Consider the following 18282-nt stretch of genomic DNA (forward strand, 5'->3'; position numbering starts at 1 on the left):
AAAATAATCTATAGGAAAAGAAAATTCCCACTAGGAAAGGCAGATATATAGTAGTCTGTGGATCAACTACTTAAGTTAGTACAAAGATTAAAAGATAAAAATTTGTAAAATCAACTATAACTAAAATAAAGAGTTAAGGGATAAACATGAAGATATAAAATATGGCATCAAAAACACAAAACATGGGTGGGGGAGTAAAAATTGTAGATCTTTTAGAATATGTTTGAACTTAAATGACTACCAGTTTAAAAGATATAGTTATAGGTTAACATATATTAAACCCCATGGTAACCACAAACCAAAAACCTAAAATAGATACATAAAAGCTAGACAGAAAGGAACACAAGGATACCACTAAAGAAAATCATCAAACCACAGGGGAAGAAACTAAAACACGAAGAAAAGAACAGAAAGGAACTACAAGAACAACCAGAAAACAAGTAACAATATAGCACTAAGTACATACCTAACAATAGTCACTTTAAATGTCAATGGAGGGACTTCCCTGATGGTGCAGTGGTTAAGAATCTGCCTGCCAATGCAGGGGACACGGGTTCGAGCCCTGGTCCGGGAAGATCCCACATGCCGTGGAGCAACTAAGCCCGTGCACCCCAACTACTGAGCCTGTGCTCTAGAGCCCATGAGCCACAACTACTGAGCCTGCACACCACAACTACTGAAGCCCGCACGCCTAGAGCCCATGCTCTGCAACAAGAGAAGCCACCGCAATGAGAACTCTGTGCACCGCAACGAAGAGTATCCCCCACTTGCCACAACTAGAGAAAGCCCGCGTGCAGCAATTAAGACCTAATGCAGCCAAAAATAAATAAAATTAAATCTTAAAAAAAAAAAACAACTCAATGGACTAAATGTTCCAATCAACAGACATAGGGTGGCTGATTAAAAAAAAAAAAAAAAAACCAAGACCCACCCATATGCTGCTTGCAAGAGACTCACTTCAGAGCTAAAGACACACACAGCCTAAAAGCAAGAGGATGGGGAAACATATTTCATGCAAATGGAAACAAAAAGAAAGCAGATATAGCAATACTCATATCACAAAAAATACTTTAAAAACAAAGACTATAAAAAAAGACAAAGAAGGGAATTATATAATGATAAAGGGATGAATACAAGAAGAAGATGTAACACTTATTAACATATATGCACCTAACATAGGACCACCTAAATATATAAAGCAAATATTAACAGACATAATGGAGAAATTGACAATAATAGCATAATAGCAAGGGACTTTAACACCCCAATTACATCAATGGATAGACCATCCAAACAGAAAACAGTAAGGTAACAGCAGTCTTAAATGACACATTAGACCGTTGGAGTCAACACACATCTACAAGGCTTTCCATCGAAAAATAGCAGAATACACATTCTTTTCAAGACCACATGGAACGTTCTCCATGACAGATCGCATGGTAGGCCACAAAACAAGTCTCAACGAACTCTGGAGGACAGAAATTATATCAAGCATTTTTTGCAATCACAGTAGCATGAAACTAGAAACTAACTACAGGAAGAAAAATAGAGAAAACACATGGGGTGACTAAACAAAATGCTACTAAAAAACCCATGGGTCAGTGAAGGAATCAAAATGGGAATCAGAAAATACCTCGAGACAAATGAAAATAAAAACACAACTTTCCAAAATCTATGGATGCAGCAAAAGTACTTCTAAGAGGGAAGTTTACAGCAATACAGGTCTAAGGTCTACATAGAGAATCCTAAAGATGCCACCAGAAAACTACTAGAGCTAATCAATGAATTTGGTAAAGTTGCACGATACAAAATAATGCACAGAAATCTCTTGCATTCCTATACACTAATGATGAAAAATCTGAAAGAGAAATTAAGGAAACACTCCCATTTACCACTGCAACAAAAAGAATAACATACCTAGGAATAAACCCTACCTATGGAGACAAAAGACCTTTATGCAGAAAACTATAAGACACTGTTGAAAGAAATTAAAGATGATACCAACAGATGGAGAGATATACCATGTTCTTGGATTGGAAGAATCAATATTGTGAAAATGACTATACTACCCAAAGCAATCTACAGATTCAATGCAATCCCTATCAAATTACCAATGGCATTTTTTAAAGAACTAGAACAAAAATTTTTTAAATTTGCATGGAGACACAAAAGACCCTGAATAGCCAAAGCAGTCTTGAGGGAGAAAAAAGGAGCTGGAGAAATCAGGCTCCCCAACTTCAGACTATACTACAAAGCTACAGTAATCAAGACAATATGGTACTGGCACAAAAACAGGATAGAAAGCCCAGAGATAAACCCACACACATATGGTCAACTAATCTATGACAAAGGAGGCAAGGATATACAATGGAGAAAAGACAGTCTCTTCAATAAGTGGTGCTGGGAAAACTGGACAGCAAATGTAAAAGAATGAAATTAGAACACTCCCTAACACTATACACAAAAATAAACTCAAAATTGATTAGAGACCTAAATGTAACACTAGACACCATAAAACTCTTAGAGGAAAACATAGGAAGAACACTCTTTGACATAAATCACAGCAAGATCGTTTTTGATCCACTTCCTAGAGAAATGGAAATAAAAACAAAAATAAACAAATGGGACCTAATGAAACTTAAAAGCTTTTGCACAGCAAAGGAAACCATAAACAAGAGCAAAAGACAACCATCAGAATGGAAGAAAATATTTGCAAATGAAGCAACTGACAAAGGATTAATCTCCAAGATTTACAAGCAGCTCATGCAGCTCAATAACAAAAAAACAAACAACCCAATCCAAAAATGGGCAGAAGACCTAAATAGACATTTCTCCAAAGAAGATATACAGATTCCCAACAGACACATGAAAGAATGCTCAACATCATTAGTCATTAGAGAAATGCAAATCAAAACTACAATTAGATATCACCTCACACCTATCAGAATGGCTATCATAAAAAAATCTACAAATAACAAATGCTGGAGAGCGTGTAGAGAAAACGGAACCCTCCTACACTGTTGGTGGGAATGTAAATTGGTACAGCCACTATGGAGAACAGTATGGAGGTTCCTTAAAAAACTAAAAGTAAAGCTACCATATGATCCAGCAACTCCACTCCTGGGAATATATCTGGAGAAAACTATAATTAGAAAAGACACATGAGCTTCAATGTTCATAGCAGCACTATTTACAATAGCCAAGACATGGAAACAACCCAAGTACCCATCAACAGATGACTGGATTAAGAAGAGGTGGTATATGTATATACAATGGAATATTACTCAGCCATAAAAAAAAGAATGAAATATTGCCATTTGCAGCAACACGGTTGGACCTAGAGAATATTATACTTAGTGAAGTCAGAAAAAGACAAATTTATATGATCTCACTTGTATGTGGAATCTAAAAAATAATACAAATGAATCTATACACAGAACAGAAACAGACTCACAGACATAGAAAACAAACTTATGGTTACCAAAAGGGAAGAAGAGGCAGGGGGAGGTATAAATTAGGAGTATGGGATTAACAGATACAGACTACTGTACATCAAACAGATAAGCAACAAAGACTTACTGTATACCACAGGAAACAATATTTGATACATTGTAATAACCTATAATGGAAAATAATCAGAAATATGTAGGTTGATAGATATAACCTAATCACTTTGCTGTATACCTGAAACTAACACAATATTGTAAATCAACTATACTTCAATTAAAAAAATAAATACATAGAATTTTTAAATTATTTGAGGGAAAATTAACAAATTTATAATATTAGGCTCTACTACTTTTAAAAATGTTAAAGCTTTTCGTTCAAGGTCTTTTAAAAATGTTCTTCAAAAGAGTTTTCAAAATGCCTCCAACGAGGTCAGAGATTATCTTCTGTTGTATTTTCTGGTGATTATTACTGGTATAGATAAATGCTATTTTTACAAGTTTATTTTGTATCCAGCTCCTTGCTGACTCTGTTAATGCTAACAATTTGCTAACTCTGGTGGGAGTTTTTTGGTGGACAATAAAAACATCTGCAAAAAATAAAAATAAAAAATTAAAGAAAAATGAAAAATAAGACAGTTTGCTTCTTCCCTTACAATTCTCATACACTTGTTTGTTTGTTTTCTTTTCTTTTGTTTTATTGTTCAGGACTTCTAAAGTGGATAACATTTTTGTCTTATTCCTGACCTTGAAAGGAACTTGGGTTCTGTTAATCTTTACTTTTAACTATATCTCATTTTCTTGTTTCTTGTCCCTTTTGATTTACTCTATTGCTTTGTACCAACCACGTGGGTCTTACTGATTTTATTGCTGGGGTACAGTGGACCTATTTTTTTGTTTAAGCTTTATGTGTGTTCTAAAGTACAAAAGGGTTGAAAACCACCAGTCTATAACCATTGTTCTCACAATTAGCTGACTTGGTTGTATGTGAAGCTTTTGAAAAACATAAACTCTCGGGCAAGGCATTTAGTGATTATGATTCAGCTGATCTGGGCTGCAGCTTGAGAATCCATATTTTTAGAAAAGTTTGCAGGCACCTCTGACTATCAATAAGATTTGGAAATTACTGAATTTGAGAACCTATAAAAACATGATCTAGTGCTAAAAGGATAAAAAGGAACCTCTAAGGTTCTAACGATTTTTCAGTAAGAAGTTAACAGATGTTTAGGTGGTTTGGGGGAAAATGTGGAGGTGGCCAGCCATCCTGGAAGAGGAAATTGTATTAATAAAGAGTGCGAGCTGAAGGAAAGGAAGGTCAGCTCCAGAAAATAATAACAGTTACTCATTAAAATGTATCAATAGAATGCAAAAAAGGAGTCGCAGGAACGAGAGAGTTAAAAAAGAGGCCATAGCATAAAGCCATATTAAAATTAGACTTTACCCTCAGGGTAATGGGAAGCCATTGAAGGGGTTTAAGCAGGGAGGGACGTGAAGAGAGTTCTGCTTGAGAAGGACTGATTTAGCAACAATGGAGAAAATTAATTGGAGAGAAAGCAGGACTGAAGCTTTGACCCTTGGGATGACTCCTACAATTCAGGAAATAAACAATGGTAACTTGAACTATAATACAGCTGGGGAAGAAAAGACTATTAGAGAGGGTAAAAGATATACATAAGTAGAACTAACAGAAGGTAACAATGACTGGTGATAAGATGTATAAGAAAAGGAAGAGTAAATGCACTGGAATCAATTTATTACTCATAAGTATTCTCTGAGCTCTATATTTTGGATTTAATATATTTATCTACAATTGTTCAGGCATTCTCAAAAACACTGAGGTTAAAGATAAGTGTGTAATATACATTTTATTCAAAGTTGTCAGAGTTTAAATAAAATTGATGATAATATGTAAATAAATATTCAAACACAGAATAAGTAAAACTTATTTGGACAGGTTCATTTCATAGTCTGTCACATTCCTTGCCCCTTCAGTTTTGGTTCACTCTAACTTACCCATTTCCCTCCGCCACTGGAACAGCTCCACAAAGTCCCCATACCCTAAAACATCACCGAGCCTGTTAAAGTCACCAACAGAGACTGAGCTGAGAATAAAGGGGGTCATGGAGAAACTAGACCAGCTGATCCCACCCAGACCCTTCACCCACGTGAGCTCCACCACCAGCACCACACACAGCAAAGCCACCCTCCTCAGCCCTCAAGACACATACTGCAGGGGGGATCAGCTAGACGTCCTGCTGGAGGTGAGGGACCACTTGGGACGCAGGAAGGAATATGGCGGGGATTTCCTGAGGGCCAGGATGTCCTCCCCAGCCCTGATGGCAGGCGCTTCGGGAAAGGTGACAGACTTCAACAATGGCACCTACCTTGTCAGCTTCACCCTGTTCTGGGAGGGCCAGGTGTCTCTGCCTCTCCTGCTCATCCACCCCAGTGAAGGCATGTCGGCTCTCTGGAGGGCAAGGAACCAAGGCTATGACAGGGTGATCTTCACAGGCCAGTTTGCCAGGGGCACCTCCCATGTCAATACTGATTGCGCCCTGGTTTTAAATTCAAGTGCTGAACTATGTACCTGGATACCCGTGACCAAGAATTCTACTTTCCAACCTCAACACATACTCTGTGAGGCCCTGAATGACATGACCACCAGGAATGGAGAAATTTCTTATCTTACTGTCAAGGAAGAAGCCTTTTTTCACAGCTAAGTATACTTTTAGATACCCTGAGAGGTGCCCACAGGCACAGCTACATTGCCTACCTCAATTAATATTGAGCATGACCCTCTCAGATGCCTCTTAAAGGTCTGATCAGGTATGCCGCATCTTCCTGAGCCCCCTGTTCATGACTCCCACCACCAAGGTTGGCATTCTCACTCAGATGTTCAATAAAAGAGGGCTGCCCAAGGTGAACTATATTATATATGCCTGTCCTTCTCCATGATGACCGGTATTCTCAGATTCAGTCATATCTTTTACTGTAGACCTAGATTTTACAAAATATGTTCAATGGAAAAGTATTCTGCTGTGACAGTTAATAGATGTTACACCAGAAAAGGGTTCCTTGATAAGTGTATGATAACATCCATGCTTCTTCATCCCCCATATCATATTCTGTAGATTCTACCTCTTAAGTATCTTCTGCATTTATCCATTTCTCTCCATGCCTAGTGCTCTTACCTGAGTTCAGATCATCATCATCTCATCCAGATTACTTGTCCCAGATTCCTTTCTGCCTAGCCTACCCTCTCTAATCCATTGCCCACACTGCAGCCTGAGGCATCTTTCCAAAAATCCAACTCCTTCCTACTGGTCATCTCCAATTGATCTCAAGATCAGGTATTCTCAGATATTCTCAGATATCAGGTTGGAGGAGTCCTTCATACTCCCTGAGTTGTGATCTAGTGATTCTCGGAAGCCTCCAGTTGAACACGCCTCCATAAACTGGGGTGTAAGCATGTTTCTCATATCAATCATGGCAGTGTCAATGCCAAGATTTTCTCCCATTCCTCACAAACATGCTCACTTCCTGGTCTGCCAGCTCTACCATAAGCTGCAAAACACTTCATGAGTCACTTTGGGAATTTACAAAGGATAACTTATATGCCACCACAAATCCCAGAACCTGTGGGCCAATCCCTGAGACAACCTATCAGTTCCAGACTCTTTGGCTACTTTGTTAACTTTCTGTAAGTCTCAGGGGCTCAGTCCATTTCCTTTTCCCTTTCCATTCTTTTTTTTTTTCCCCTAGGGATCCATTTTTTTTCCTGGGAATTCACTTTCCCTAAGCTTGGCCATAGAGTGGAATGCTAGGTTCTCAGCAATCCCTTTCTTAGCAGTTTTCTAAGTCAAGCTTACAGTCTTTTCCCCTTAAGCTTCCAAAAAATATGCTAAGAGGAAGTAAAGTATGGATAGCAAACATGGAAAAGTAGCATGCATTTCAGATCTTACGTAGTTATCCAAGTGTTGGCTCCTGATCAATAGTCTTTGATTCCCTTCTGAAACAAGTAAAAGCACAGTTGGGTTTCTGTTCTTTCCCTTTGATCTCTGATGGTACCCCTCACCAAATCTCCTCCTACCCACTAAGTGTCCTTATGCCTAAGTCCCAGTAAGGATGAAAATGTGGCGATCCCTTCCTTTCTCTGGATTGAACCTGAAGAGACATCCATAGCAGCGAATCAGGTACCACTTATATCTGTTGTACTACCTGGCACCTGGGTCCCCATTCCCCCGTGTCCCCTTTCTGCCTGCTACTGCTTACCTACACATGTACACAGGATTGGAACAAAGAGTGAATCAAAGGGAGGGTAAGAGCTTTGAAGTACGAGAGTCAGATAGTCAGTCTTTCATCAACTGGAGGAAAGAAACACAGTGTATATTTATTCATGCATCAGACTGAACATGACTTTCTGCCAGCCACTTTGTGAGGTATTAGGGACACAGCAGTGGACCAGGCAAATGCATTACCTTCCTTCATAAAGCTTACAACGCTCAGAAAGCAAGTTTCTAGGAAAAATGGAAGGTAAACGTAGCAGAAAACATATATAAAGAGGGAAGCAGGAGCCCTGTGAGAAGAGGTCTTCATGCCAGGCTAAGAAGCCTGAACTCCTTAGGTAAGTGATGGGGATTTTAAATAAACAACTTTAAAATAAAGGATTTTGGGGCTTCCCTGGTGGCGCAGTGGCTGGGAATCTGCCTGCTAGTGCAGGGGACACGGGTTCGAGCCCTGGTCTGGGAAGATCCCGCGTGCCGCGGAGCAGCTGGGCCCGTGAGCCACAACTGCTGGGCCTGTGCGTCTGGAGCCTGTGCTCCGCAACAGGAGAGGTCACGATAGTGAGGGGCCCGCGCACCGCGATGGAGAGTGGCGCCCGCTTGCCGCAACTGGAGAAAGCCCTCGCACAGAAGCGAAGACCCAACACAGCCAAAAATAAATTAATTAATTAATTTTAAAAAAATAAAAATAAAATAAAATAAAATAAAGGATTTTAAGCAGTAATGCAGTTGCATTTGCAATTAGAAAGGATGCTCTGGCAGTTGTGTTGAAGAATTTAGATGGGATAAAATTGAGACGGCCTGGCTAGAGGCTGACAGTAATCTAAGAAAAATATTGTATGAACTTGAATAAGTGATGTGTAAGTAGAGAGAGAGGAGGACTTACAGATTAGATAAATACTTTGAAACTAAAATTCCAGGACACACTGATTGCATGTGACAGAAAAGCAGAGCTGCCCTGGACTTCAAGGTGCTCCCAGAAAGGTAAATAGTTTTCCTAATACATATACAATGGATATACAATAAAAAATCCTAATTCATATACAATGCCCAATAGATACAATATTTACAACAACCATAATAGCTTGCAGTTGTAGTAAATTTTAAATTATCCTTCACTCACAAGCTTCTATTACTTGTATTGTGTCAACAGACAGCAGGGTAATTTGTTGTCTTATTTTTTTGAAGGTCCAGTGTAGGAGTTGAAATGATGAAACATCTTAACCACATTGATGTCTCCTGATATAACAGTAAGTTTGCTTTGTCCTGTGGTAGGTGGTGCTTGGCATGGACCTTCTAAGAGACATTCTGACACAGAGGAAACTTTACCAGAATCAACCCTAGCAATCACGATTTTCCGGGAACACCATTCCTAGCAGGGGTCTGTGGTGTCAATCACCTTGGATTTTAAAGAGAGAAATCAATTCAAGGAAATTATTTCAAACTCTTTTTATAACAGATTTCATCTCAATTTATCCCAAAGGGGAAAGTGTTCATATCCTACATCCATATTTAAATCCAGGAATGCATCTCCTAGAGTCAGTGATTCTGTCTGGGGGACATTCTGTACAAATCTCTGATGGATACCCACAGCTTCAGAGTAGGAACATTTTGGTTTGGTAAGCCGAATTCTCTGTGGGCATACCTTCCTAACCTTTAGTGGATGCACTTAGCAGTTTTATATGGAGTTTTCCATTTCATTAAATGTGTTTTAGTGTTAAACACAAAGCCATATTACTTATGAAAGAACAATGTTTATACTTAGCTTTAAAATAACTTTCTTTAAAGCCTAAGAGTTTACCAATAACAATCATTTTGAGATGTACCTCAACTGATTTATTGCCTAATATTTATTCATTTATTCAGCAAATGTTTATTGAGATTCTAACAGATATGAGGCATTATGGGCAAATGGAGAAAAATAAATGTTCAGCAAGGCTGCAATCTGAAAGACATTTAACCTACCAATTCTATGAAGGAAGTAAAAAGGCAGAAGGGCTTATGATAAGGTGGTATTTGACTTAGCCCCAAAGGATATCTGTAGACAGGGAATGAGGTGAAAGAGAAAACTCATAAAGATCATGAGTAAGGTTGCCAGGTTTAGCAAATAATAATACAAAGTATCAGTTCAATTTCAGTAATTCCTAATTTCTTATGCATATGACATGAGATAAAGGGAAAATATTGCAAGAGAAATACTGACACCAAAAAATTATTGCTTGTTAAAAATAATTCAAATTCAATTTAGTATTCTGTATTTTTTTAATCTGATAACTCTACTCAGGAGCAAAATTATCATGAACTTTGTTCAATAGCCCAAAGGAGTGAGAGCATTTGGTGGAACGTAGTGAAGCATGAGGCTAAAAAAAGGAAGAAACTAAATCATGGAAGGCTCTGAAGTACAAAGCTGAGGATTTTAGTGTTTATTCAGTAAGTTTTTGAAAGCTACAAAAAAACAATTAAGGAAGAGAGTGATGCAATCTGCTTTGTGCTTTAAAGAGCTAATTCACAATTTAACGAAATGTGCATGACCCACAGAAAGACAATTTAAATTGCTACTAAGTGATATAAAATAAAATTTATATAAATAGATGAAAAAATACTGTTTGTTTCTGGGTGGGATGACTTGATACTGAAAAAAATGTCAATCATCTCTGCATTATTTTCTTATTGTTGCTGTAACAAAGTATCTTGAACAACAAAAATGTATCATCTTGCAGTTCTGTAGTTCAGTAGTTCAACATCAGTCTCACTGGGCTAAAATTAAGGTGTAGCAGGGCCTCATTCCTTTCTGGAGGCTCTAGGGCAGAATCAGTTTCCTTGTCATTTCAGGCTTCTGGAGGCTGCCCACATTCCTCGCAGCCCCCTTCCTCCTTTTTTCAAAGCTACAATGGTGGGCCAAGTCCTCCCACCACATCTTTCTGACCCATTTTTCTGCCTCCCTCTTCCACTTTTGAGAACTAAGGCTATTCAGATTGGTCCCACCCAGATAATCCAGGATAATCTCCCATCTCAAAACCCATACCCTTAATCATATCTGGAAAGTCCCACTTGCCATGGAAGGTAACATATTCACAGGTCTCACGGATTATAATGTAGATATTTTTGGAGGGCCATTAGTCTGCCTGCCACAATCTCTAAATTAATCCATAAATACAATGGAATCTTAAAACTATTACTAACATACTCTTAAAAATATTCAAGCCTATTCTAAAATTATCGAGTAAAATAAACACGTTAAGACTGATCATAAGAGAATTTGCTATATATTTGAAATAGTCCTGCAGAGCGCTTAGTTTGACACTTGGCAAAAATGAATACCCTGACACATTAATATTATACAAGATATGGTTTATAATAATAAACTCAAAGGCTATCTTTCTCACCAAAGTATGCCAGTGCATTATTAGGATGGGTACAGCAATGTTAAGTTTCCAGGGTTATGATATTCAGCCATCCAGGATGTGATGCTGTCAAACATGATAGAAGGTCAAACATGTCACATGGAAATTCCAACACAGGAATTTCATAGGATTATGAAAACTCTCTTTAGCAGGCCAAAATCACCAGGACTTCACAACTCCTCCAGGTCATCATGGAATAGCTAATCCAGAATTCTTCCAGTTCTGCAATCAGCACCATTTTGCCGTTTGTCCAAAGGTTACACACACAGAACAACCACGTTGATGACTATTATGTGGACATTGACAACCAGAGACCACAAGGCCTACATGGGGCTAAGCACGGAGAGTGAAGCAGGTGGTCTCCCAATATCCATTCCCCTCTCCCTCTTTAGTAATTGAACACCATAATTTTAGCTGGGTCCATTGTCACAAACTAAAGTCCACAGCCTTCTTTCAGCTAGTTTAAGGCCATGACTAGATTTTTGCCATGATTGTGAGTGGAAGTGATAAGGGAAACTTCTAGGTCATGCCTTTAAAAGTAAAACAACTAGCCCTCCCCTTCCTACTGGCTGAACTGTAGATATAATGGTAAGCGATGAAAGAGCCATGTTAGACCGTGGGATTGAAGTCATAGGTTAAGAATAGCACCTTAACTGTGGTGATGGCATCATGGGTTTATGCATCTGTTCAAACTCATCAAACTGTACACATTAAGTATATGCGTTTTTTTGTACACCAATTAAATCTCAGTAAAGCTGTAAAAGGAATAATAAAATTAAGAGTATCACACCAGCCCCCCTGAAAAAAGAACAGCAGAACAAGCAGACAGAAGGAATTGGAATCCCTGACACCATGCAACACCATATTAGCCCTGGCTTGCTCACTCTATGACTGTTATGTGAGGGATAAATACGTTTGTATTTTCAATTCATTATTATTTTCTTCCTATCTAATACAGAATATGATATTAGTACAGAAGTCCTGATGTAAACAAACCAAAATACGATGCATTGGTCTAGTGGTAGGAGAGTGACACAGCAAGTGATGAGGAAGCATGACAGGTGAGGAATCTGATGATCTCTGTTACCCCGCAGCAAAACTCTTGGTGCACTGCTACCTGAGATTGGAAAACAGACCATGTGCCAAGAGAGCTTGTAATTCTAATGGAACTCGCTGGAAAAATCTCAGAATATTGGTTTGTGTTGGCTGTTGCATGTCACTTTTAGCAAAATCCTATTTAAAAATATGAATTCAAGTTAGATATTTTAAAGCTTTTTTGAAGTTTTTAAAATGTGGATATGTTATTTTTAAGCTATTTTTTAAATTTTTAAAAATATTCCTATAAAAAAATGTTCATAGAAGAAATAAGAATATTGCTTCATTAACTGAACAAGGGTAAGTGATTTTATACAAAGACACCAACTGTCAGACCAGTGAGATTCAGGTTAGGGACCAAAGCCTAAGTCAGCACAGCGTCAGCAAAGATGGCAAAGGAATGATAGAACTTCAAGATTCAGTTAATAAAATTAAGATAAATGGATGTTTAAAAGGAAAACTCATTTACATCCTGGGAGACTCTACCCTGCGGTAGTGGATGCACTACCTACTCAAAGTTGTAAAAAGCATGTAACTATTTTATATTCTTTTAGAAATTCAGGCTGGTTTAAAAATACTTTTAATAAGGTCTCTATTTTCTCATTTTGGCTGTTTTATTTTCAACTTCACTTATCTTTCTAGATTTGAGCCTTTTAATTTAGAATATATCGTATTCCCTCTTTCAGAAGAAATGTTCCTGTTTATAAATTCCAATGAAAACTTTACATTTTGATTGACACTTCACACATATGAACATGTACTCTACCCTAGAGAGTAGGGAAGATCCAGTCAGAAATAATCTTGATGGGTGAGCATTTTAAATGATAGGATATTCTTTTTAAAACTATTAATTATGGGCTTCCCTGGTGGCGCAGTGGTTGAGAATCTGCCTGCCAATGCAGGGGACACGGGTTCGAGCCCTGGTCTGGGAAGATCCCACATGCCGCGGAGCAACGAGGCCCGTGAGCCACAACTGCTGAGCCTGCGCATCTGGAGCCCCTGCTCCGCAACAAGAGAGGCCGCGATAGTGAGAGGCCCGCGCACCGCGATGAAGAGTGGCCCCCGCTTGCCACAACTAGAGAAAGCCCTCGCACAGAAACGAAGACCCAACGCAGGCAAAAATAAATAAATAAATTTAAAAATATATATATTAATCATGTCCTTCTAGTTAAAAGGTTTATTTATTTTTTTTATCAGCACTAAAATTTTTTACCTTCATGGAACTAGAATTTTTAAGAAACAATTCCCTCTGGATACAGAAAGACACATTCAGAGTCAATGGGAAAAACATAGCTACCCTTTTATCACTTTCCTATTCTGTGATAGATGAGGATTATATCCCTCAGGAAACTGACCAGATGTCAGCCATCATCATCAAAGAAACACAGCCATCACCACACTTGGCTAGCACTTCAGACCCTTCCACGTTGACATTTTCATTCGCAGGGCCATCCGTGTCGGAAAGGCTACGGAATGACTCCTCCTAAGAAGCCCGGCCACTAAAATGATCCTTAAAACAGAAAACATCAGGGTGATACACATAGACACAGAGACGTTTGGAGACATCCATGGTTAACATTCAATATCTGACCAGGAAGGACATTTTCAAAAATTTCAATGTAGGTGTCATTGATACCTAGGATATCACCATTGCATATGGCACCAATAGTATCCACACACCTGATCATATGATTGGGAATCAGATTAACACGTACTTAAACTACATTTATTAAAACAATATACAAAATCCCTGGGGACCAGTCGGCAAATAATCCTATTTGTATTGTCAGAGAAGTTTTACTTATTTTAGGGACAAAGAAAATCAAATTTAAAAGATTCCATCTGGGCAGGGGGTACACTTAAGAAGAAAGACAACCAATATAGGCTGCAAAGCCAAAAAAATAGACACGAAGAACGATTATGCCATGCCCAGAGCTTGTCTACATGTGAAAGTTTTTATTCTTTAAGTAAATTTGGGTCATGATTTCTATTACTTGTGGCTGAAAGCATCCTATTTGATACTTTAGTAGGGTAAAAGAGAATAAAAGTGATCATAATGATGGTCTAAAACAGGGGTCATCTAACTTTTTCTGTAAAGGGCTAGACAGTAAATGTTTTAGGCTTTGCAGGCCATTACCTCTGTCACAATTGCTCAACTCTGCCATTGTAGCGTGAAAGCATGAATGTAGCCAAGACAACATGTAAATGAGTGAGTATGGCTGTGTTCCAATAAAACGTCATTTATGGATATTGAATTTTGAAGTTCATATAGTTTTATTCTTCTTTTGATTTTTGCCCAACTTTTTAAAAATGCAAAAACCATTTTTAGATGATGGGTCCCCCCCAGGAAAGTGGTAAAACATATTTGACCTCTAGGCCATAGTTTCCCAGCACCTAGTTTAAAACAAAAATCTTGGTAGACTTGAACACAAATTCTTTGGAGGTTGAGGGGAAAACTAGTAACAAACTAGGAAGAGAAGAAAGCTCCCAGAACTTAAAATTTATCTACCAGAAAACTACAATAAACATCACTTAGTGAATGAAACATAACAAAAGTTTCTTACTAATGTCAGGAAGAAAACATGAATGCCTGTCACTATTTCTGTTCAACAGTGTCCTGGCTGTATGTGTCAGAAAGAACAGAAGTAACTGTTCTGGTTATTTGATCACTCACTTTAAGAAACATTCTCTTTAAAAAAACATACTCATTTTAAAAACATTCTCTTTAAAAAAAGAGCTAAATATAAAAATTTAGAAGGTGACCTAATACAAGCTCAACATACAAAAATTAATAATTTCCCTCATAGTAGCAACAGATGATTAGACAATATAATTAAAATCCCATGGTATCTTATGTTGTATTATATTTAATTTTAGAAATTTGGGACTTTTGACCTATTGTAAATGCATGTTTTAAAATCGTCACTATTGTAAAACATAACAATATATTTAGGAGTATACACAAAACTTAAAAGTACAACTCAGTAAACTATCAAAAACACTGAGTAACCCAAAAGATAGGAATAAATACAACAATGTACGAGATACACACACACACACACACACACACACACACACACACACACCCCCCACTCTCCAGCCACAAATTGAAAGACTAAACAGACCTATAGATGCAACACAATTCCAATCAAAATCTGAACAGGTTGTGTGTGTGTGTGTGTGTATCTGTGTGCACATGCATAATTTGACAATATGATTCTAAAATTTCTAAGGAAGTTCAAAGGGCCAAAAATATCAAGATACTTCTAAAAAAAGAAGGTTACAGAACTTACTTTTCCAGATATCAATATTTATTTTAAAGCTATTTATAGAATTATGACAGTGTGGTACTGGTGCAAAGAGAAACAAGACAAATGAAACAGAATACAGAGAACAGAACTCTTGGCTCCTGACAAATAGACCATTGCAGAGCAGTGAGGGAAGCAGTGAGTGACCCTTTTCAATAAATAGTTCTGGGAAAACAGGATACCCATACGGGAAAAATAAAATTGGACCCCTACAGTCCTTGGGAGACCATAGACATAAATGCGAAAAGCAAAGCAATAAAGCTTCTCCAAGAATACATCTCACACTCTCTGTAGTAAAGAGCCATGTGTTTGGACTTTCCTGGTGGTGCAGTGGTTAAGAATCCACCTGCCAATGCAGGGGACACAGGTTCGATCCCTGGTCCAGGAATATTCTACATGCCGCGGAGCAACTAAGCCCATGCACCACAACTACTGAGCCTGTGCTCTAGAGCCCACAAGCCACAACTACTGGAGCCTGCGGGCCTACAGCCGGTGCTCTGCACAAAAAGTCACCGGGATGAGAAGCCCGTGCACCACAACGAAGATTAGCCCCAGCTCGCTGCAACTAGAGAAAGCCCATGCACACAGCAACTAAGACCCAATGCAGCCATAAATAAATAAATTAATTTTTTTTGTTTTTAAAAATATCCAAAATCTCAGATGCCTGACTCACCACATGAGTTCAACCACACCAGAACTATCAGCAAGATGAGTCCTCTTGCACACCATGTAATGTCACATCACCATAAAAGTTTCTGAATGCATACTCTCAATCTCTGTACTTATCTCATCATGGACCAGTAAAAAACAGTTCAGAATTAGCACAGGTCCTCAGAGCATAGTTTGATCAGCACAGTAATAAATAGTTCTCGGAATGTTGAAGATAATATAAGAAAATACCTTCATGACTTCCAGGTAGAATGTTTTCTTAGACTGAATTCCAAAGACACTAATCAGAAGGGGAAATACTGGTAAGTTTTAGTACATTAAAATCAGGAACTGCTTATCAAAAGATACCATTAAGAGAGCAAAAAAATAAACCAAAAACTGTGAAAAGACATTTGTAATACATAGAATAAAGTACTTTCTCTTTTCTCTGTGTCCAGATAACTTAAAACCCCAGATTGATAAGTCAGACGATGTAAAAATAAAAACATTTTACATGTCCCCCCAAAAACCATAAGCAAAGTCAAAAGATAAATTACAAATAGAGAAAAAACACTTGCAACTTACATCCTTGACAATAAACTATTATGCCTATTATATAAAAAGCTCTTAAAGTGGAAAAGAAAAAGACCCAGATAGAAAAATTAGCAACAGATATGAGTAGGCAATTTAGTTGAAGAAATGAAAATGGCCCTTAAACACAGAACAAGAAATATATATCTAAACTACACTGATATACCATTTCTCTTCTATCAAGATGACAAAAATTCCAAAGTTTGAAAACGTATGATATTGATGAGACTGTGGAGAAACAGTCATTCTCAGACATCACTGATGGGAATTCAAAATGGTACAGCCCTGCTGGAGAGAAATTTGGCAATATTTGGAAAAAGTACATATGTATTTACCTTTTGACCCAGCATTCTCAAAGACACTAACAAAACTATGAAACAACTATACACAAGATTATTCATTGGAGCACTATTTGTGATATCAAAAAATTGGAAAACAAACAAAATGTGCATCTATAGGGGACCAAACAGATTATGATACATCTTCTCGAGATAACACAATGCCGCCATAAAAAGGAATAGGGAGAGCTCTACAAACTAATGTTGTTAGTCTCAGGATATACTGTTAAATGAGAAAAGTTGCAGTACATAGTGTGCAACCTCTTAGGTAATTAAAAGGGAAGGATAGACACAGCTGTATTTGCTTATAACTGCAATAACAACAACAGAACCACTGGATAAAAAATAAAAAGTTAATCCATAAAGGCATGCAGAATTCAGAGTAGAAGGGACATGTATAGAAGCAAGACTCTCTTATACTTTGTTACATAGTTTTGGTTTTGGAACCATATATATGATTTATGTATTAAAAACATTAAACCAAAAAGAAAAAAATTCCTAAAAATGAAAAAATAAATAAATAAATAAACCTAGCTGTAAGTCAAGTTGGTGACACAAAACTATGTTTTTCTGTGTTTCAGAGACTTAAGAACACAGCATTTTGACTGTACTTCCATGGTTGAATATATTCTAAGAATACATAGAGCTAGAAAAAAATCCCAAGTTTCACACAACAGTCTTTTTATTAGAACTAATACTGATATTATTATTTTGTAACTGTTTTTTACATTTTATTGGATAAGGCAAATTTTTATATTGGTGATATCAGGAAATCATATGATGATATCAGGAAATGAAGCTTCTCGAAGAATACATCTCACACTCTCTGTAGTAAAGAGCCATGTTTTTGGACTTCCCTGGTGGTGCAGTGGTTAAGAATCGGCTTGCCAATGCAGGGGACACAGGTTTGAGCCCTAGACCAGGAAGATCCCACATGCCGCGGAGGAACTAAGCCCGTGAGCCACAACAGCCTGCACGCTGGAGCCCGTGAGCCACAACTACTGAGCCCGTGCACCACAACTACTGAAGCCCGCACGCCTAGAGCCTGTGCTCCGCAACAAGAGAAGCCACCACAATGAGAAACCCACGCACCGCAATGAAGAGTAGCCCCCACTCGACGCAAATAGAGAAAGCCCGTGCACAGCAACAAAGACCCAATGCAGCCACAA

At 37.9% G+C, this 18282-nt stretch overlaps 1 protein-coding gene and 1 pseudogene across 1 annotated transcript; both read left to right on the forward strand.

Moving 5' to 3' along the window:
• The first annotated feature begins 4974 nt into the window (after positions 1-4974).
• LOC137772135 (NXPE family member 1-like) lies at positions 4975-8972 on the forward strand. Its single transcript, XM_068556045.1, has 3 exons — positions 4975-5056; positions 5439-6160; positions 8916-8972. The coding sequence occupies exons 1-3, from the start codon at positions 4975-4977 to the stop codon at positions 8970-8972; spliced, it is 861 nt and encodes a 286-aa protein (XP_068412146.1).
• A 3215-nt stretch (positions 8973-12187) lies between these two features.
• On the forward strand, positions 12188-13961 carry LOC137772136 (NXPE family member 1-like; annotated as a pseudogene).
• The last annotated feature ends 4321 nt before the right edge of the window (positions 13962-18282 follow it).

The sequence above is a fragment of the Eschrichtius robustus genome, chromosome 11 (assembly GCF_028021215.1).
Source record: "Eschrichtius robustus isolate mEscRob2 chromosome 11, mEscRob2.pri, whole genome shotgun sequence".
NCBI classification, from domain to species: Eukaryota; Metazoa; Chordata; class Mammalia; order Artiodactyla; family Eschrichtiidae; genus Eschrichtius; species Eschrichtius robustus.

Bases quoted from the DNA above. Each gene is read 5' to 3' on its own strand.
- LOC137772135 (XM_068556045.1), top strand. From the start codon at position 4,975: ATGGAGAAAATTAATTGGAGAGAAAGCAGGACTGAAGCTTTGACCCTT. The intron at 5,057-5,438 runs GTAACTTGAACT...TTGCCCCTTCAG, and splicing joins AATTCAGGAAATAAACAATG to TTTTGGTTCACTCTAACTTA. The intron at 6,161-8,915 runs AGCTAAGTATAC...TTATTTTTTTGA, and splicing joins AGGAAGAAGCCTTTTTTCAC to AGGTCCAGTGTAGGAGTTGA.